This window comes from Serinus canaria, chromosome 5 (assembly GCF_022539315.1).
Source record: "Serinus canaria isolate serCan28SL12 chromosome 5, serCan2020, whole genome shotgun sequence".
NCBI classification, from domain to species: Eukaryota; Metazoa; Chordata; class Aves; order Passeriformes; family Fringillidae; genus Serinus; species Serinus canaria.
Window position 1 is genome coordinate 24,948,408 of NC_066319.1, and position 22,416 is coordinate 24,970,823.

General features: G+C 39.7%; 1 protein-coding gene across 1 annotated transcript; it reads left to right on the top strand.

Moving 5' to 3' along the window:
- The first annotated feature begins 1,502 nt into the window (after positions 1-1,502).
- CHP1 (calcineurin like EF-hand protein 1) lies at positions 1,503-21,263 on the top strand. The gene is made up of 7 exons (XM_009102068.4): positions 1,503-1,750; positions 7,804-7,876; positions 14,861-14,941; positions 16,184-16,311; positions 17,200-17,261; positions 18,201-18,323; positions 19,633-21,263. The coding sequence occupies exons 1-7, from the start codon at positions 1,684-1,686 to the stop codon at positions 19,684-19,686; spliced, it is 588 nt and encodes a 195-aa protein (XP_009100316.1). The 5' UTR covers positions 1,503-1,683; the 3' UTR covers positions 19,687-21,263.
- The last annotated feature ends 1,153 nt before the right edge of the window (positions 21,264-22,416 follow it).

A 22,416-nucleotide genomic window follows, 5' to 3' on the forward strand; every position in this document is an offset into this window, starting at 1 on the left:
ACTTTAAGCATTTTAACTTCTCAGCACAGTCCATAAGGGAAAGGCTTGCACATGTACAACAAGATATCCAATGAACTTGCCTTCAGGATGCAAACAAGGGGCACTCTTATCTCAACTAAATACCTTTGGAGGAGTTACTTTCATTAGCAGTCTCATTGAACATTAACCATTGTTATTTAACCAGTAAGCTTTAATGTAACAAGTCCCAAGACCTTCCCAAAGTGAGCTGTTATTATTATTATTTCACTTATAGATAATTGGGGAACAAAAGCTGTGCAATTAGACAACATTCTGATCCCTACTGATTTTAGGAGAAAAAATGAAACTGAATATTTCAGATGTGACCCAAAAAGGATTTAAAATGCTGAACTATTGGTGGGCATGACACCCCTGCCCCAAAACACAGTAAGCAAACCTCACCATTGACTATTCCATGACCAAAAATTATTCTTAATCCTGGAGTGCTTCTGCCAAGTTCCAAGCTCTTCACTGACATGAAGGAGGGAAAAAAAAAATACAGACATGCATCAGGTTGCACTCTTTGGGGTAAAAGCTTATCATTACCACTGACCTGCTGGAGAACAGCTCTGCAGAGAAAGACCTGGGGGTCCTGGTGGACAACAAGCCATGAACCAGCAGTGCCCTTGGGGCCAACAAGGCCATTGGTGTCCTGTGCACTAGGAAGAGCACTGCCAGCAGATCGAGGGGGTTGATTCTCACCAGGACCCCTCTGCTCCGCCCCAGCGAGACTGTATCTGAACCGGAGTGTTCAGTTGGTTCCTCAGTACAAGCAAAATGTGGAGCTGCTGGAGCAACCAGTGGAGTGCAATGAAGATGAATAGTCACCTGGAGGATAGGCTGAGGTTGTTGGGCCTGTTTGGCCTCGAAAAGAGATGACTGAATCTCAAGACTTCTTCAATGTCTATCAGGATCTGAAGGGAGGGTGTCAGAGGATGGAGCCAGGCTTTCCTCAGTGGTGCTAAGCAACAGGGCAAGAGGCAACGGGCAGAAATGGATGCACAGAAGTTCTGCCTGAACACGAGGAAGAACTCCATTGTGTGGGTGACTATGCACTGGAACAGGTTGCCCAGAAAGGTTGTGGAGCCTCCCTCACCGGAGATACTCAAGAATCATCTGGATGGGGGATTCTGTGCCAAGTGCTGCCTGAGCAGGGAGCTTGGACCAGTTGACCCACTGCAGTGCCTTCTAACCTCAGCCATTCTGTGATTCTACGATTTGCAAAACAAAGCAAGACCGCAGGACCGGGAGCTGCTATCAGCTCGGGAAAGAAAGAACCACGCAGTTACTTTAGCTGGCCGCTCTCGCCGCGTACAGGAGCTTTCCACACGCGTGCGCGCGGGGTTAGTGGGCGGCTGCCGGCCATGTGAGGGCCGGGCGGGGCCGGACGGGGCCGGGCCGGGGCGGGCGGAGGCGGTGGCGGGCGGGGCCGGGCCAGGCCGGGCCGCGCGGAGGCGGCGGGCGGGGCCGGGCCAGGCCGGGCCGCGCGGAGGCGGCGGGCGGGGCCGAGGCAATCGGTGCGCGCTCGCCTTCCGCCTCAGAGCAGCGGGGCGGCCGCGGTCGGGCCTGTGCCGGGGCGGCTGTGGCATCGCTGTCGCCGCTCTTCGGCTGCGTAACTCATCCCCCGGCCCCTCCCTTCCCTTCCCCTCGGGCTCAGCGGCGGCGATGGGTTCCCGGGCGTCCACTCTGCTGCGGGACGAGGAGATCGAGGAGATCAAGAAGGAGACGGGCTGTGAGTGCGGGGGCCTGAGTGCGGCGGGGCGGGGCGGGAAGTACGCGGGATCGGCGGCCGAAGCGGGGCCGCTCGCAGTCCCTCGGGCCGGGCAGGCCCTGCCGGCGCGGCCGCGGCGTTCGCGTCGGGGCAGTACCCGGTCCCAGCCCCCGTAGCCCCCGGGGCCGGGCACGTCTGGCAGGCCTGCGGAAAGCTGGGAAGCGCCTCTCGGTTTCCCCCCACCGCTGCCGGTAGCAGCAGCGAGATCCCAGCGGGATAGAAGGGAAGCTGTGCTCTTGGTGTGTGCAGTATTGTATTCGCTCGGAGGTGACTCCTTGGGTTTTGAAGAGTTGTCTGTCTCGATGCCTGGTGCTGGAGTTTCTCTCTGTTTTTAACCCAAAGAAACTGTCGTTGGATAGTAATTTTTTTTCCCCAAGTGTTATTTGTTTCAAGGGCTAGTGCTAAAGCTGCCGTAAAGGTATTCAGAATGAATGCTGAGTGGCATTAAACCATAAAAGAACTAACGTAACTCACGAGAGATAAGTGTTATTAACTAAAAAGAAGTGAAATTCCAGTACTAGTCAGCAACTGGGAGAACATTATTTAAGATGGACTCTAATATTTAGATACTTTACCCTACAGTGTTTGATGGAGTTGTTCTGCATAAACGTAAAGTACCTTAGAGAAGGTGAAACTCCAGTGTTGTTAATTTGCTGATAGAATGATTGCCTGAGAGTTCCAGCAAATGATAATAAATGATTTAGTTCCACTAAATGGTAATAAATGCAGGATGCCTTTGTAACTATCTGGTGAGCAGAGGTCCTAACATCATAGGTATCACAAGCTTTGCTGGTTTTTTCCCCAGGAAACTTCTCAGGTTAACATACCGTGCCCAGCTGACAATTTTTCTTCTGAATATGCTTTCTGATCTGTTCTTGCTACTTGAAAAGGCTTTCTTCAGTTTTCTTTCCAATATAAATGGTATCATATATTCTTCTGAAGTGTTAGTTTATTTGTGTCAGGAAAATGAGTGACTATAGGAAAGGAATAGAATAAGATTAAGATGCACTGGTGCTATTGTAGTGGCAGGCTGAGTGAGTTAACATAGTTTCCATGGTCCTTTTTCCATCTGTCATGAAAACCTTCTACAGGAAGGCTGTGATAAACAAATAGGAATGTCAAATTCTGTCTATCCAGCAATAACTTCTATTGCTTTTTTCTTTTTAGTACAAGGATCATGGAGTAAAGGTAGCCTCCTCTCATTTATAAAGGTGCTTCAAAATCCAAATCCCAAATCTGGAATATTTTTCTGGAAGGTTTTACATTTTTCCTCATGCTGCTACTTGATTTTATCTGTGGTGTTTTATTCCTTAAAGTTTACTTACATGTTAGTTAAATACATACCAGTAAGATGGCTGTATAGGCATTGTAAGCAATAAATCCACTTGACTCTAGTTAGCTTCTAAATGCTTTTCTTGTATCATCAGCTTTGTGACCCGCAATCATTTTCCTGTGTTTTTAGCTCGTAAATTTTATAATTAATACCACTTTGTTAACCAACCATTGCTAATCTCCAACTCATGCTTGCTTATAAGTCATCACAGTGTGTCTCATTGATGTTTTCAATCATTTTCTTCTTCTCCCCAGTCTGTAACTGCAGTTTATGAATGCGATTTTTCTCTGCTTTTTATACCTCTCTAGGTAGATGGAAAATTCCACCAAGCTGTTAGCACTGTTATAGACTTCATATAGGTGAAAATATTTATACAAGGTGGGGAAAAACCGCAAACAAACACTGGTTATCTGGATCAAAGTTCACAGGCAGAATGCTAAGGTAGTATTAGACTGCTGTGATCTGTTGGAAACTTGGTGTTGATGGTACTTCAGCTACTGAAGAGTTTGAGAAAGGGACTTTGTAGACATGAAAAATCTGGCAGCATTGCAAGTCCATCTTGAACTGGTGGTCTGATAAGTGCTCCCAAGGATTCCTTTTTGGCCTCTTTACTGTGAAATGTGTTTTCTGCAGCTCATCTGGGGTAGGTGTGAAGCACTGAGTAGAACACTTAACCAATTTGATAGAGTTCAACTGTAGAATTATATAACTTCTGCTCAATTTAATGTAGCACAAAACTGAATAGCTAATGATATTGACATGAGTGAGAAACTGTATGTTAATGTTCTTCATCAGAACAGATATAGAACATGTCTTTTAGGGAACTAGAAGCATAGTCTTTCAAAAGCTATGCAATGGCAGAATCTCTTGAATGAAATTTGCTGGGATTAATTTTTTTTTTTTTTGTGGTAGTGAAAAACACTTTGTAGGGTAAGTTCAGAGACATGTGCAAAGGTAATGCATGAGGTTCTCAGCAGCAGGTGTGAAGCTTGAAGTTGACGGTCCTAAATCTCACTTGATGATGTCTGGAAAGTGTTTGCTTTGCATATAAATAATTTGAGATTTGATCTTGAAAACACCTTGAATTCATCCTAATTGCTTTGATATTTCAGTAACAGCTATAAAAAAAAAAAAATGAGACCCCCAAGATGTTGCTTGTCTGCATTCTGTTGCAAGCTTTTGGAAAGCTGTTGGAATGTAACAGTATTCAAACTATTTGGTTCACACCCTTAGTTTCCATGCTTTGAAGCACTCTACCTAAGGATTAATAATAAATTAATGCTCATATCTTAATTTAGGAGGAAAAATGTTTGCATGGTAGCAGATAATAGGTTTTTCTGATGGATATTTATGTATTTTTCTAAATATGTAAATACATTTATATGAGTTTATGCTACTGTTGTAGATAAGAATAGGTAATTGCTAAAAACTTTACAGTGATTTAACATAAGTAAAATAGAGAGAGCAACTCCTAATTTAGAGGTCTTGACCCTAAATTTTTAGGAGAATCTTAGTGGAGTAGCAGTATAGATAAAATTGTGTTTCAGCTAATTTTAAGCCTTAACTGTAGATTTTCAATCATAACCTTAGAAGCAGTCATAAATTGCAGATCTTAATTCTCTTAGGTATTTAAGAGAATCCTTATCTTTGCTTAAAAATGCACTGAAGAATGTCCAGTGACACAGCTTTTGTCAGGGATGAGAGCCAAAAGGAAATTACGACAGAAGACAGTGGTGAACCTGAATCATCCTCCTTTTTCACAGAGCTATGATATGCTTTTTGTCTAGTGTGACGTTAATGAAAATATCACTTCTCCTGTCAACAGCTACGTACAATTTCTCCCATACTGGCTGTTACAGCGATGTTCCAAAAATGTAGATGCTGACATCAGTTTGGGAATGGTAGCTAAGAAGAATTCTCATCACCTTCTTTGTTTACAGGGAGGAGTGGGAGTATGGGGCTTCTAATACATCTAACTCCAGCCTTCTTTTTTTTCACCATCAGTTGTTGTTATGGTATCTAAAACATTAAATCAGAAATGCAGAAGGTTGAAGTATTTAGATAGTATTTAGTATTTCTCTGTGTGTGTTGCTTAACTTGAAAGTGAGCAAGCTGTCCAGTCTGATTGTAGAGAAGTTGCCCTAGGTGAAACTGGGCAAATTGCCCAATCCTATGCAAAGAATGCAAGTTGCTGAGGAGACAAGAAGGCTGGGGGGGGGGGAATGTGTTTGAAAACCCAGTTGCTGGCAGGTCATGCTAAAGGAGGGAACTGTTGAACCTAAACAAATAGCCTCAAGAAAGAAAGAACAAACCTGAAAAAATAAATTTGCCTCACTTGTCACAGATCAAACAACTACTGTGCAACTTCTTCCCAAATAAGTTTGAGCAAGTAAGAGAAGCATTGTGCATGTCCTGGTGAAGGCTTTTTAAACTACTTAATCTGAAAATTACAGTAAGTCCTAGTTTAACATTGTAGACAATAACACCTTTACTGAATACACATTAACATTCAATTCAGTCTTATTTCATGTATTTATTAACTTCATCAGAAGAGACTGAAAAGCCAGGATCTCCTGTAGGGCCTTGTGGTTTAACCGCAGCTGACATCTAAGTACCACACAGATGCTTGCTTACTCCCTCAGGGTGGGGGGGAGAAGCTCGGGGAGAGGGGAGCTAAAACCCATGGGTTGAGATAAAAAGTTTAATAATTGAAATAAAGTAAAATATAATAATAATTTTTACAATGTTAATAATAACAATGAGAGCACTAACTGTAATGAAAGAAAATAAAACTCAAGAAAGACAAATGAAGCACAGTACAGCTCCTTACTTCCTGTTGACCAATGCCCAGCCTGTCCCCAAACTGCGACTGGCCCCTCTTGGCCAATTCCCTCCGGAATTGTGTACACCAGACATAATGTTCTGGGGTACAGAAGATCCCTTTGGCCCCTTCAGATCAGCTGTTCTGGCTGTGCTCCCTCTCAGCTTTTTGTGCACCTTCTCACTGTCAGAGCCTGGGAAGCTGAGAAGCCCTTGGCTTAGGGTAAGCACTACTTAGCAACAGCCGAAACAACAGTGTGTTGTCATCGTTACTCTTCTATGAAATCCAAAAACCACAGCACTGTACTGGTTACTAATAAGAAAATGAACTTTGTCCCAGCTGAAACCAGGACAAGTGTTCTTTCAGTGTTAAAGGAGTTGCTATTCTATAGAGGTTTATCCCACTCACATCACAGACTAAAGATCTAGTTGTCTAATATCTTGGGTTGTCTAGTACCTTGGTAATGTTGACACAGTTACGTTGAACTTAATATTGCCTTTGTAATTTATGTTTCAAAGTGCAGATTTAAAGTCTGCAATAACTTTCTGCTTGCTTCGTAGCCCCACTCATTCTCAAATTCTTTTTAGAAATAGACTTTTTAATTTTAAATTCCATGTCCTAGAACCTGGAAATTAATTGTGTGAGCAATTGGCTCCCAGGTTGGGCGCAAAGGGTTTCAGTGAATGGTGTAACATCAGGTGACCAGTCACTAGTAGGGTTCTGCAGGGCTCCATTTCAGGGCTGGAGGCAGGTTCTCCTTAACATCTTTGTAAACAACTTGGATGCAGAACTGAAAGGCATACTAAGTAAGTTTGCCAATGTCACTAAATTGGGAGGAGCTGTTGACTCCCTCGAAGGCAAAGAGATCTTAACAGAGGGCTGGGCACCAAAGTATTGCTGGTTGAGTGCAGGATCTAAAAAATACTATTAAATTTAATAATAAATCCATGTTTGGAACAAAACCTTCTTTATCTCTGCTCTCTGGTGAGCAGTGACAGGACCTGAGGGAAAAGCATGAAGCTTTGACAAGGAAGGTTTAGTTTGGGTATTAGGACAAGGTTCTTCACCCAGAGAGTGAATGGGCACTGGAACAGACTCCCCAGGGAAGGGGTCACAGCACCAGCCTGACAGAGTTCATTAAATGTTTGGACAGTGCTCTCAGGCACATGGTGAGATTCTTGAAGATGGTGCTGTGAGGGCCAGGAGCTGGACTCCAATGATCCTTCTGGGTCCCTTCCAAGTTAGGTTATTCTCTCATTCTATGAACCCCAAAATGTTCAGATTTCGGCAGTCCTGTAAAGGAAGAAAAGTAAAAATTAAAGCCTCTCTGACCACTTTCCGAGATACAGAGAAACTGAGTTCACTTTCTGTCTTTAGGTGGAAAACTGACAATGGGAGTAGACATAAGCAAAAGTGAAGGAAAGATACTATAGCAGGGGTCTTTAGTGTCATGAGTGATCTAGAGGTCATCAGTGTAGGCTGTGTCCAGATTATTTCTAGCTGTAAAGGAATTAAAGGAAATAAAGTGGAACTGTGAAACAAATATTTTTTCTTTTTAATTGACATTTTCTGAGTCAGATAACTAAAAATTGTTAAAGACAAGAAATAGAAATGGTAGAAGATGGCGTTAGACAGATTTTTGAAGAATGAGTAATTTGTAGGTTCTTGAATATTAAGCTGTGATTTATAGCTCACAAAGTCCCTAAAGCTCCTTGTCATGTGCTTTCAATGTAACTGGTTCTATGTGAACTCTCTTTTGAGTACAGCTTCTGGCAACAGCGCAGTTCAGTGTAATGAGGTCTTCTCCTATGAGGAATCATTGACATGCTAATTTGTCATCTTCTTTCTTTTTTTCTTCAGTCTCCCACAGTCAAATCACCCGCCTGTACAGTCGCTTCACCAGCCTGGACAAAGGAGAAAATGGCACTCTTAGGTGGGTAATTTGGCTGTATTTGCATTGGCACATCTTTATTGGTGGCTTGCTGTTGCAGGATGTCTGCCTGTTTTTCTCATTGGTAAATCACTGAGGCTGTTGTAACAAGTTCTTTCATACCTACTGTCTACAGGAAAGGTTTAACTGTTGAGCTGAGGTGCTCTAAGTACCAACTGTCTTTACTGTAGTGTTGAAAGTTTGTAGTAGTTAATAGGCAAAAGTTCAGATTTGGTATTCAGGGTCTTATAAAAATGTTCAGAATTGTGAAACAACACTTCTAGATTGTTATTTCTTACCTTTCTTTATATGCTTCTACTGTTTTATACAAGAATGGTTCTGCTGTGTCATCTTTATGCTGGCTTTCATAAGAAAAAAGATCTATACTTACTTGTTTCTGATATCCAGTGTCTTTAGCACTACTTGGATCTGCAATTCATTTACTGTATTTAACTTTGCACCTCTTGTTGAACACCCATATCTATTAGTATGCTTAAAAATAAAAAAAGAGCTGGAACCAAGTCAGTGTGACTAAACAAACATTCTATTATTTAAAGTGGTAGTGCAGAACATTCTAAGATCTTTAGTGTTTGTTTCTTATCTACAGAAGTAAACTGGTTTCTCACAGCTTAGTCAATTAAATAAAGGTGAGTCTTTATCTGCAAAATATTTTTCATTTTGATGGACCAAGTCTGCTAGAAAAGAGTATTCTCAACCAAAAGGTAAACTGTGGTGAGATGATGGCCTGTCAAAATATATCTCTGCCTGCTGTCATTCTGTAGCCTTTCCTGCTCTCATGGATTTTGTTTCCCATTCACCATATAGCCGCAGTGGCACAGGAAAGCTGGAGAGGAATGCAGGCAAGAGTAGGAAGGGGAGAGGGACATTGTTGTAGCATAACATGAGATATGGCTCTTACAGAGTTAATTCCTTTCATAGCAGCTCTATCCCAGTCAAATTCAGTGATTCAGGCGTCACCTGAAGTTTTGTGTGTGTTCTTGTAAAATATGACTGCAGAATGCACTATAAACCCAGAAAAGCTATAGGCCTACCTATAAGCCAACCTAACTGTAATGCTGGAAACACCTCTTAAAAGATCTAAGTGGCAAGTTGTAAGATACATGGTCTTTGGCAGTACTTTGGGCTTACTGCAGTTTCCTTTCCTGAAGGAAATGCGCAGTTCCTTCTGGTGCCACAAATTGCTGACTTCTCAGCATTTAAGTAATTGGATGTGGAATTGTATGGTAAACAGGACTACAGAGTGATTATTTTGGGTTAAAAATATTCTCCCTCCCTTTTTGCTTTTTGTAGTTTTAAGGCTGATTGACTCCAGTGATTTGGACTGTGGCTGTACTGTAAATTTCTAGACTTGCATAGCTGAAGGCATGACTAAATGGATTGTGCATGTAAAAAACTGGCTTGGGATGGGATATGCAGGAAGTTCCAAAAGCCCACTCTGACACTTAAACCAATGCATTATATAAATTGTAGCATTGGCAATTCTGGTGTAGAGATCACTGATGAGATTGGGATAAAGTTAATACTCCTTATGTTTAAAATTATATGTGAATTTAATATTCATTGATGAATAAAGGTGATGGCTACTGGATTAGTCTAGCAATTGACTAATTGACAATTTGAACCTAGGACTTGCTCTTCCTCGACTCTTGCATGTTCTCCTCTAACACTAAATTCACTTACTGAATCCGTAAGGTTTGTATAAATGTCAAAGTGATTGTACTCAGTTTATGTAAGAGAAGTAATTGATTAAATATGCTATGAATGTCTGTTGCACAATGCTTAGTTTCATGGTATTATGCATCAGGAGGAGGCAGACTTCCATTGTTGATAATCATGTGGTACTTAAGAAAGGAAGTGGAGGTTGTTTGGGAAATCCTAGCAACCGTGTGTATTGTGATCCCTTAACCTGCAGTCTTGCCCCCTAAGCATAGCTCACTCTCAGATATGTCTGACTTAAGAGTGGCATTCAATTTTTTAAACTTGTTCTGGTACCCTCAAAATGCAAACACTATGAAGTTTAAGTAATGGAAAACGACTTCCTGAAAAATAGATTGAGGAGAGAGCAAGAACTACAACTTGGAAGGTCATAGATGTTGGTTTCTGAGATACAGATCAAAGAGAACTTGGTGCTTTAAGACAAGTAAGAAGTTATCACTTGCTTACTACCACTAAACAGTTTAGAGGATATGTCTTCTGTTTGTTTCCTGTGAGCAAGATTTATTGTTTCCGTAAGGATGACTTAGACCTTTGACTTACAAATCAAACATGACAAAATCACTCATGTGACCATGGTTAGGAAAAGAAATGTCAGTCAGTTCTTTATGACATGAAATAAATCTTTAAATGTGTGCCACACTTCTGAAGAAGGGCAAAGTAAAGAGCACTTTGTACAGAAAATCTGGTAGATGATGATTAATCCCGGTAGTTCTGGAACTATAATCAAAAGCAGAAATCTTTCATAGCCAAATATTTCTATCCAGTGTACCTATGTGCAATTTCAAGGCACTTTGTTTTTAAAGAGTTACAGAAATGAAATATTAGAGATGGTTATTGGTAAACACAAAGCTTGAATTTTAAAAAGTTTTTTTGTTTTTGCTTCATTTTTTCCCCTCTCACATATTTATTCTCTAAGTGACTACAGCCATTTTTACCTGTAAAGGTAAAAATGTCAGGTTTACCTTCACCTTTCTTTAAAAGTGTAGAAAAATTTTGTAATTTTCTTTAGCTTCACTTTTTCCAAACAAAATGAGTTTTTCTAAACAAAACCATATTGGGAAAGACAAAACTGTTCTTGAAAATTCTTTTGTCACCTTTGATTTAAATATTGTGACATGCTCAGGTGTCAAAACAAAAGATTGATACTCTTGGTTGTCCATAGCTACATCTAAGTTGTGAAATCTGGAATATACTTGTTCTGTCTACATCCTAACTATAGCTCAGGAGGAAAAGAGTGCATGTGTCCTTACTTACATGCTGATTTCCAATATGAGGAAATAGTATAGCATTAACAGGGCAAGGATGTGATTGCTTAGTGAGTCTCCCTGTTGGGCTGGTACTGCAGTGTACACCACACAAGAATACCTTTGTTCCAAAGTTTAACAACTAGTAAGTAGCTCTAGACAGACATGTATAGAGCTATAAAAGGAGCTACTTATGTACACTGCAATCTTTGCATGTAACTTTTGTATGGAACCTCCCACTTAACAGTAGTTTCTTGGGCACTGGGGAAAAGACAGGTTAAGCACTTGAGAAGTGGTTTTTACTGTACAGTAATTGGTATAGCCTGGTAAGCATGGAAGAAGGAAGGAAGGGAAAATGTTCTGAAAGCTGATAGCTACAGAGAATAGACACACTGAGCTGTTTATGCACGTCTCATGTTTATGAAAGCTGTTCACACATGTCTTCTGGAGAACTTCAGAAAGCCTCTGATCCTGAGAGGAGGGTAACATGAGCCAGCCAGGCCATCTGTCAGTCTTTGTCAGCTGACTGAACCATCTGGGTCTGGAAAGATGTCAAGCTTGGTCTTAATAGTTAAAACAGATACTGCAAGATTACAAAACGTAAAAGCTAGCTCTCTGAATATGCAATTCTTTACTTTCGCTCAAGCAAATGCAAAGCATTTTTAGCTTTATCTAAAATAGAAAAGACAGGAAGGATATGGGTTTGGATTGGAAAAGACAGGGTACAAGAATAGTCTATACTTGCATCTTCAGCCACACTTTATGCATGCTGCCTTTTTTCTTTCCTTCCTTATTGCTCATCTAATTATTACCTTTTTGCGTACTCTTTGGCCTTAGGTTTATGAACCAATTAGCGCTGTGATAGTTAAGCAACTTTTAACATTTGTGTAGAGCATCCATAAGGATGGAATTGGATGAGATGGATGACACAATCCTGAAGGGAGGGATATTGGTGTTCTTTCCCCCTAACTTCTCCAGGTTTCTAGCACCTCATTGTCAGCTGTGGGGGTCTTAGATTTTTTTTGAAGTTTTTGAACTGCCTCAAGTTGTGAATTCAACAGAAAGCTAATTGGAGAGGAAAAGGTAGGGAGTTTTTTATACGGGATACATTAGACCATCAAAAGGTTAGATGAATGCAAGGCTGATGTTGGCAAACAGAATGGAGCAGTAGAACCTCTTCAGGAGTAAGCTCTTAAATATTTTTTACCAACTTGCATGATACAGCTTACTGCTTTTAATTATTTCCCTTCTTCAAGTCATTTCTTGTTATCTGTATTCTCTGGGCATCTTTCCTTTCCTCTGCCATCTCTGATGCACATATATGTGGGAGTTTTTTCCTTTCCATTATTTTACTTTCCCTCAGCTCTAGATACCCCTCCTCATTCCTGGTGAGGGAACAGCATTTTGCTAACATGTAGAAGTAACAGGAGAATGCACAACCAGAAATGGAAGGAAAAAAGGGGTCTTGTAGGCTTCTTGCAGTCTTTGGGATCAGGCAGAACCACCTTTACAGTAGGGATCTACTCTGTGCCTTGTTCGGAATAGTCATGCTGAGGAATGCTTGTCTTGCTTAGAATCTAGAAATTCTTCACTGCAAATTACATCTAATTATGAATACACTGGCATATTTATGTTGAATGGTTGGCCTGCATAATGTTCACATGTAATTAAAGGTTGCTTTGCCTGTTGCATTTAAGCAAAGATTTCCTAAGAGTCAGGTTCATGTAAAGATACCTTAGAAGAGCCTTGTTTCCCATGAACACCTAAGAAGTAGAGGGTATTAAATTTCATGTAAGTGCCAGCTTCAGCCAGGTGAGGTTGGTCCCTAATGACTGCAGGAAAGCTTAGCTTTATAAAGTAGAGAATAACTTATCTCACATTCATTTGCTTTTATGGCTGTTGCAGCTATTTCAGTTATAACACTCACTCAGTAATGTGCTCTTAATAAGCACATTGCTTATTAAGAGCAAAAATGCTCTACTGCAACCCTGATAATGACAGGACAAATAGATTTGAAACCAGGGAATTATTTGTGGTTAATTGTTAATCTCCTGTTAGAAAACAGAATCACTGGAGGCTGAAATGCCAAGTGTCTACTGAGGCTGCATACTAAAAAGTCATTACATGCAAGTAAAAATTTCTGAAGGATTAGGATTTTGGTCCACATGGAAGAGAAAGCAGCTGCTGCTTTTAGGTTATAAAGTTAGCATTGACATTGAAGTTCTGCTTTTAAAATACTGTTATTAGGACATAGGCTTTCCACATCACTGCATCTTCTGCTTAAATCACTAATGCATACTTTGCCCTTCAGCAATAGCTTAAAATGCAGCAGTCCTGAAGGGTCTGGCAACAAGTTGATCATGCTAAACAGATGTTAACTTTGCCTATTAAAAATAACACGGAACCTGGTCAGAGCAGAAGTTTGCTGGGATAACTTAAAAATATGGTAAGGTCACTCTGTTAAAGGTCAGACAGTTTAACCATGGTCAGTTTAACCATGTTGTAACAGATGCACTGTAATTAGGATTCTTAACAGCGCTGTGGTGGTGACTGGGTGCAAAAAGCACTTTAGAATATATTTAAAACTAGAACATCTTGCTTCTCTGCCTTTCCCAAGCTAGACTGATGGTAAGTCAGCAAATTTCTTTTTTACCCTTTAATATCACAGCGTTATAAAAGGCTTTAATATTTAAATAATCTCAAAATTTGGTTGTCTTTACTTTGCTAAGCCAGGTTTTTGGTTTAATGATGTCATGAGTCAGACCTTTTTGCCAGTTTAGTTAGTGAGCATAGTTTTGAAAAGTAGCAAACATTCAGCCATCAAGTTTAAGACTTTGACCCCAACTTCAAAACGAGCAAGACTGCATTTGACTTGAAGGGAACTGCCAATATTTCTGGAGATTGGGCAGGAAACGTCAAGTTGCACAACCAGACAGATTAGGGTGGGAATTTCTTACAGTTTAACCCCCTTGCTGTTTGCAGTTTAAAATCTAGATGATTACGAAGTGCATCTTGAATAACTGATAGGTTGCTGTGTTCTGTTGTAAGGAAAAACAAACCAAGCAAACCTGCTCACTAAGACTTGTTTGGTGTGTTTGCCTTGGTCACACCAAGATTATGCACTTTGCTGTCACTGACAGTCTGTCAGATTGAAAGAAAAGAGAAAAATCCTAGTGCAGTTCTAATAGGAGAATGAAGCTGTGTTCATGTCATACTGTTCTAAAATGTGTATGCAGTACAGCTCATGATGTCTTTCAGATCAGAAGAAGAACAATGTAAGCGTAGCTGTGTTTATATTGTGCTGTGTACAAATAATCATGACCAGAAAAGAGAATGGCTGGCAAGAGCAGTGAGTATTTGCCTGTACTGATGAAATTATATCTGCTGTACAGGTACCTTTAAAAGTGTAAAATTGCCAGTTTAAAATAGGAATACTGCTTGGCTGAAGTGAAAATAATCTGAAATTTGGCATAATAAGATATAGATTTATTGCATAAACAAACAAAAAAAAATCTATCAGAACATGCTAATGACCCATAGTATGCTTAGTATGGTATTCTTCCAGAATCTGAAATAAGGCAGTCTGGAAAAGCCATGACAACTCATATGATTAAGTACCAAAATAATTATTTAAAAATCCAGTGAATATTTTCATTGAACCAGGATTTCTTTCAGAACAACGTCAGAAGCTTTCCTTTTCAGCCACTGCAAACTAGTTGGCATCATTAAGTTTCTAGCACAAATGATGTTAGTGTCTGAGAAGTGCTGTTTACATGATAAATGAGCACTGCTAGTTTGTTATGCAGTATAGGTTTGGCATTGTCTTTTGCTTTATTTTGCCATTAGTCATAAAGAAAACATGATTTAAAAAGATGCATTTTCAAAATCACCAAATGTCTTGCTGCAGAAATAGGATTCCACTAATGTTTTACTGTGAATTCTTTTTAAGCAACTTCTTCTCTGACTTCAACTTTATGCTGACTGGTTGTGTTCTTGCTTTCCTTAGCCGTGAAGACTTCCAGCGGATTCCAGAGCTTGCCATCAATCCACTGGGAGACAGAATTATCAATGCCTTCTTTCCAGAAGGGTGAGTTTCAACAAACTGAATTTATGAGCAGGCACAAAATTTGTAGTTTGTCAGAAGTTTTCATAGAAGTGAAATGCTGATAGTTAAATCACAGAATTTGAATTGAATAATAGCTGAACACTTCAAACTTGCCATGCAGTGTGTGTGGGTACATAATTTCCTCAGCATACTTTAATTCTCTTAATGAGAAATACTTTACGACTTTACAAGACTTCTTTTTGGCTTTATTTATTAACAAACTCAGGCTTCTGTCAGAGTTTTCCACTCTTCTTCTTAAACTACTTAACACTTATGAAGAAATTCCAGGCCCTGTATAGAATTTGGTTCTTAATGCAAACTTGTATCAACATTATTCTGCTAAAGTATCATTACAATTAACTAATTTGGTCTTACTGTATCTGATACAGTAAGGGTACTATTGTAATTACATTTTGGTTTTTGGTTGGTTGATTTTAGGTTGTTATTACATTTAAGACGTAGATTATGACACTTATAACACAAATCCAAAGAGATGATCAAATTTTCAATTTTGTCTCTCTTCATTATGCCTCTCTGGATTGTCCTATGAAATCTTTTGAACACAGTTGCTATTACTGATTGATGAAGGGTTGGATTGTCTGATCGAGTCATAACATCAGCTAAAACAAGGCAGGTTTACTGAACAGAAAGCAGGCACCCTGGGAAGTACTTACATGACTGGTTCCCACAGAAACTAGAGAACTCTTTGTCAGAGAGCAGTGAGCAATGACAGCCCCGCAGGCAGGGGCTAGGGGTGACAGCAAAGCTGGAAGGGGTGATGTCCTTGCTGAAGAAGGGCACACACCTGAACACAAAAAGCAGAGTAGAGCCACTGACTGCAGTCAGGTCAGCCAAGGTCCCGTGCTTGACAGTGCTGAAACTAGTATCAAGTCAATCCAGATCAGTAAGATACATTGCTACCTTTGGGCATAGCAGCAGCAAAGCTCAGGCATGGGTTAAGGGTGAGGGCTTCAGCTTAAATAGACTTTGCAGGTCAGGAAAGGGGAGCCCTCAGTAAGATTTCTCACAGCTGCTGTTTTCCTACACATCATACTTGGTAACAGCATGGATTATTGTGCAACAGCATAGGCAGCCAAGCCCTGGGGAGGTGGGAATGAAAGAGTTCACATACTCTTGGTGCTTTGCATATTAATAGCCTTCCTTACTGAAATGAAGAGCTTGTATAAGGTATGCCAAAAACTGACCTGCTGAATTCTTACACAGAGAGGACCAGGTGAATTTCCGTGGATTCATGAGGACACTTGCCCACTTCCGACCCATAGAAGATAATGAAAAGAGCAAAGACCAGAATGGACCAGAACCACTGAACAGCAGAAGTAACAAGCTCCACTGTAAGAAATATGAACCTTCCTATAGAATAAATTATTTTTCCATCTTATTTTTGCTTGGGTTGGGTTTTTTTTTTCCCCCTTAGGAATGGAGGAAAGGGGCTGATATCTTGCATAGTTATTTCCTGTGGAATGATCTCTTCTAATGCCTGATCTTTTGAAAAGCTTACTTGGAACCTTATCTGTTCAGAATGTCAACAATTGGGCCATTGCTATACTAGATTTTGGTGGAATTAGTTGGCTCTTGAGTAATATATATACTTTGCAAAATATCTCATAACAGAAGTGTTTCAAAATGGTTTGTATCAAAATTACTTCAGATTTAGAAGCCACATCCCATACATGAATGAGAATTTATGCTTATTTCTCCACTTCTTCATAAAATTCTGCTTTTTTTCCACACCTTTAAGTACTTTCTTAAGTATTGGATGTCTGCCTGCAGTTTATGAGCAGAATGCTCTTTCTTGCTAATCAAAGTTGGCAACAATCCTCAGAGCACTTAAAATTTCTGTCATATCTCATCCAGAATATAGTCAAAGAGAATGAATGATCATGTAAAAATGGTTGGCTCTGAAATTAAAGGTCTAAATGTGTCTTAGTGATAATTACTCTTCCATGACTTGAGGTTTTTAGGAAATATCCTGCAAGCAGAGTGCTTGTGAACAAAAAAATTTTCCATTATTGGCAATGTTATTCCTGTGTGTGGTAACAATACTTTATGGAACTGAGGATGAGTTTTATGGTGAATTAAAATTCTAAGCTAATTCTCTTAAAATAATTTACAAGTACTTAGTTTTGTTGTTTTTCTTTTAGATACATCTATTGTTATGGAGAAAAATAATGGCACTTGAATTTAACTGTTCCTTCTTTTTCTTTCTTTCTTCCCTATAGTTGCTTTTCGATTATACGATCTAGATAAAGATGACAAAATTTCCAGGGATGAGCTTCTCCAGGTAAATAGCACAGGGCTGCTTTGAATGACTCAATCATGATGTTCTCTGTCACTTCATACCCACTTAGAAGAAGGGAGTTGCAATGGTTTTCTCAAAAGAGCTACTGGAGTAATGTGGTGGCTTTGCTTACCTCTGCCTTAAAGCTTTAGTTATAGTATGGGACTTTATTCTTGTTTGGGAGGCTAGGCAGATCCTGTTGCTAGTGACACCTAAACATTCAACTAATACACTAAACCCCTTAAAAACTACCTTCTGTAACTTTCAGAGGTGCTTCTAAAAGGGTTTCAAAAGGATAGTCACTGAGGTGGATTAGCTTGTTTGCCTGATCCTCTGTGCATCCTCTGTACACAATAAAACTTCTTGAAATTGTAGCAAAGGTAATCAAAGTTCATCAGTTCTGCATATGTATGAAACTAGGTTTGTGCTAGGAGTAATTACATGCTACTAATCCTGGGAAGTACACATGGCAATTTGTGGTTCCTGATGTAAGAAAAAGGTTTGCTTTTGACTGAAACTGCTCTCTTCTATCTGCTCAGAAAATGCTTTACTGAATGCTTTCCTGGTAACAGCACTGGACCATGTACTTTCAAGATTCCTGTAGGCAAATATCTCAAAGAGCAGATATTCAATCAAATGCTGGTATGTTTTCTGGGGGAAAAAGTAGAAGCATTGGACAAAATTACTCATTCCTAGTTTCAAAAATTTTCTCTTGCTTCTGCCTTTTCCTGCTGCCTAGTGAAAAAGCAGGATTCTTTGTCAGTGGTGGCTGCAAGAGATACCTGTATTTCCTGAAAGACCTAATGTACAAAGGACAACAGAAGTCTGGCTAGAAATTAATTCAGTGAAAATGTTGTGTGTTATTTTGACAGTACACATAAAAAGAAAGCACTAAGAATACTTCTGTTCCTATGTCAGTGATGGTTATTTTGTATGCTACAGGTATTAAGGATGATGGTTGGTGTAAATATTTCTGATGAACAGCTGGGCAGCATTGCTGACAGGACAATCCAGGAAGCTGATCAAGATGGAGATAGTGCCATCTCCTTTGCAGAATTTGTAAAGGTTTGTAAACTATGTTTTTAATGACTAAGTGAAGCTGCTCAGTAATGAGCAAGTCATTCAGACAAATGCAAATGGGAACGGAGAGGAAGTCATTGAAATAGTTGTGCCTGCATTTGGGCAAAGCCTTCTGCTAGCTTTTTCATCCCTTTATTAGTCATGTTCTGGTTTTTTAATGATGTCGGGGTGCTAATAATTAGTCCACATGTTTCTTTATATACTTAAATAAAGCTACAGCCCTGAATATACTGAAGAACTTTCACTTTTTGTTTTGCAACTTCTTCTTTCTACACAAGTAACCTGACAAGCACAGTTAGAACAGATTAATTCTTCTGCTGCAATAGCACTGATCAGCTTTCATGTGTAGATTTCATCTGCTAGCAACACAACCAATACTGGTATTCAAGTTCCTAGCTCTGGTACTTTGAATTACATGTTTTGATAGTCTGAAATAGGTAATAATAGGGAGCCATTTTAGATAGTCAGTGGAGAAAGTTACCCTGTAGCAGAAAAATTTCAGCTACCTAATGAGATACGATTGACAAGAGGAACTAGACTTATCTTGGAGATGACAAAAAAGCGACAGAAACAAGTTGCAACCTGGGAGATCATAGTTTGCTCTAAGGAAAACTTTTTATTAAGAGGATGGTCATAGCTTCTGAAAGGTGTAGAAATTTCTTCCTTGGAGATACTTAAAGCTTAACCAGGACAAAGCCCTGAGCAACCTGATTTAGTAGGTCCTGCTTTAAGTAGGAATTGAGGGATTAGACTGAAAGACTTCCAGAGGTCTCTTCAAACATAAATTACTTTCATCTTGGAGGACTGAAGTCTGCTGCCTGAAACAGCCTGGAGCAGAGTAATGTCTGCATGCCTCAGTGTTAATAACAGTTTAGTGAATGAACTTGCCGCCCCAGTTTTACAATGATCTACATTAGTGGTGCTCTGGTCTTGATTTTGCTCTTCAGTGATTGCTCACATCCCTTTCTCTACTCTGTTCTCCCTTGTGTTTCCTGGTTGGACATTACCACACAATCTAGTTTTGGAAATCCAGGCCTTTCTGTGCTGTTGGCAGACTGAAACCACATTAGTTGCATTTTGATCGACGGCCTTCTTGCGGCTTTGATGGCTAAGTTCCTTCCCTTGGACGGACCTTAGCCCACAATGAGAAACAGCAGTCTCCATCTAGATGAAGGACTGGCGTGCTGAATTGAAGACATCCCATGTTCCTGCCCATTTCCTCACTACTAGAATAAGAAACCTTGTAGGAGAGATGTACAGTAACTTAAGTAGCTGTTTCTCAATTTTATTGCAGGTTTTGGAGAAGGTGGATGTAGAGCAGAAAATGAGCATTCGATTCCTTCACTGATGGATGGAGAGCCTATTCCTTTCTACTCCAACTATGTAATGAATAGAACTTCATTTTCTCCTTAGCACCATACCCCAAAGCATTGCTACTGGTGCATCTACAGTACGTCTCAACCCCTCCCTGATATGTTCTACCAATGTGAACATTCCCTGTGCAACAGGAACGAAGGGAAATGGCTGCCATGCAACTTGGAAAAGGAGCTTTTTTTTAATGCTGTCCATCCTGGGTTTTTTGCCCTTTCTCTTGTCTCCTTCTGCACTACTGTTTCAGTAAAAATGTCTCTCCTTAAACACTACTATTTAATCTACAAACTGATTCTTCTGAGCTCTGAATCTGAGACTAGAAAAACAGGAGCATGCCATAGAAGTGCCCTCTGAAACATTTCAGAGACAAGCATCTACTCAAATACTAGGTGCATTGATAATTTCACTTTTGCCACATTACAGCTGCCTTTTTTAAAAAAATATTTTTGCCCCTTCCCCATTTGCCTCTTTACATGCAGACTTGTTTCTTCAGTGCTTCTAAGTCTGCCTTTTACTTGAGAACTTCTCACTTTTTATGGCTTCATTGTAGAACTATCACAAATGCATGATGATAGCTAAGAGTACTTTAAAGTACTGTCAATGGATTTTGTTCTTTGTAGAATGAATTCACAGGAACAATAGTAGAATCTGTGGTGGGGACAGGCTGTGGTATTCTCAAAAGGAATAGGAAATCTGCACTATGTCACTTGAACTGTTCTAGCAGCAGAGGCAGAAACTTGTTTCTTTGCTTTGCATAGCTTGCAGGCTTGACAGCTGGTGGACCATGAAGTGTCCTCTCCAGATTGTTTTCGTCTAAGATCCCTCCCCTCATCAGGGTGGTTTTGTGTCTGAAAGTGTAAATTTGTTTACCAGTGTGCAAAATGCAAGAAAACCAGACATGCTAAAATCTGGATTTGTAGTTCTGTAACTGCCCCTGGTAACAGTGTCATGAAACATGAAATCGTGACACTGATTTCATAGGGGTTTTTTCCCAATTTTAGTGGCCTGCATAATGAGTAATTATTTATATTTTCCAGTATGAAAGTCCTAGTCTGTTATATTTATATTGAGGGTGGTAGCTGTATTTAAGAAAGCTCTGGCATAAGAATACAATTTTGGAGAGATTATATTATCCCAGATATTTCAGAATGTATTTCTATACAAATCTCTTTGCAAGTGTAAGATGATTAATACTATTAATGTAATGCTGATAAATTAAAGAGATTGGAACCCTTGAAGGTTCAATAGTAACAATTTTCTGTGGCTAGATTGACAAATGATCTCGTGTAGTTCAGCTAGAGCATTCCACAGTCTGGGAGATACTTCCAATAAAACCAAAAAATCCTGGGAGCTTGTTTATTGAAGAATCGGTGTTATAACTGCTTCTCTGTCATGTGTTAACATTTCTATAAATACTTACCAGTCTCAAAACTACTGTTAAATGTGCATTTCCTTTTTTCTCAGTTCCTTCAGTCATCACTTTTGTTGAAAAATAACATGCCAGTCTCTGAAGGATTTTTGATTTGTTATAAATAAAGGAATTCAAAAGTAAAATGTTGCACTTCATAGTTTTGCAGAGTGCAGCACAGTTCTAGAAAGAAATGTAAATTAAAAAGCTCTACTCTGTATGAGAAAGAAACATTATACTTTTATAACTGCCTCATGTAAAATAGAAATGTAACTGTACTAATGAAAAGTAAAAATTGCTTGTAGGCTTTGGGATTTGCTTAGAAGTAGGTGTTGCTGTCTTCTGTGACACTATAGTTGTAACCTACAGTTGTGCCTTATTGTCCCAGTGAGACTGGATATTGTATTTATCAATCCATAAATAAACCTACCACTGTATAAACAAAAACCAAAACCAAACCATCCCCCAGCTCTTCCTGAAGGGCAACCAACTATCCTTTAATTACTGGAAAAGCTAAAAGCCAGTAAGAGTGGTGCAAGCAGGTCCTATGGATCAGTTTCTTATAACTGAGCTTGTTTCCAGAGTATTGATAATCCTTCATTCTGCTGGCAGAAACCAGTGCAAAACATGAGCTCCAGAAGAGGACACGCAAGGGCTCATTTGTGACATTTGTTCCTACAAGCTCCCACCTCAGATGTCAGATATTTTTGCTAATGTGTTTGAAGGTGAACACAAATGGTCTAACAGATGTATTGCAAAAAAAACCCCATAGCACATTTGATCAAAGAACAACCACCCTTCCTACAATTAAAAAAAAAAAAAAAAAAAAAAAAAAAAAAGATCCTCAGCTATCAAGCTCTAACTTTGCCATTAACAGAATCAATCACATGTTAATAGGATTTTAAATACAGGTGAACTATTCTCCAGTCTACTGAGGGATAGTCTGTTTTCAAATCTGCAGATATGAGTTTATGTTGAGACTGGCTGCAGGCTTGGCTGCAGAAATACGTGGTTGCAACTGGTACCAGAGTATTGTGAAGACTGTAGAAAGCAGAAATAGCTTTGATATCTAATCAGTAGGCCCCTTAGCTTGGCAACAACTGGGAAAAGAATCCAAATACAGGGTTTGACTCATGAAGGGCAGGAGTAAAAATTATGTTCTGTAACTGTAGAATGGAACATAAAAACGTGCTTTTGGTTCTTTGAAACTGGAACTTTGGTTGTGAATAGAATGTGGGCATAGTATTGAAGTTAGCAAAAGCGTTTCATTCCAGTCTGCTCTAAAACGTGACGCGGCAG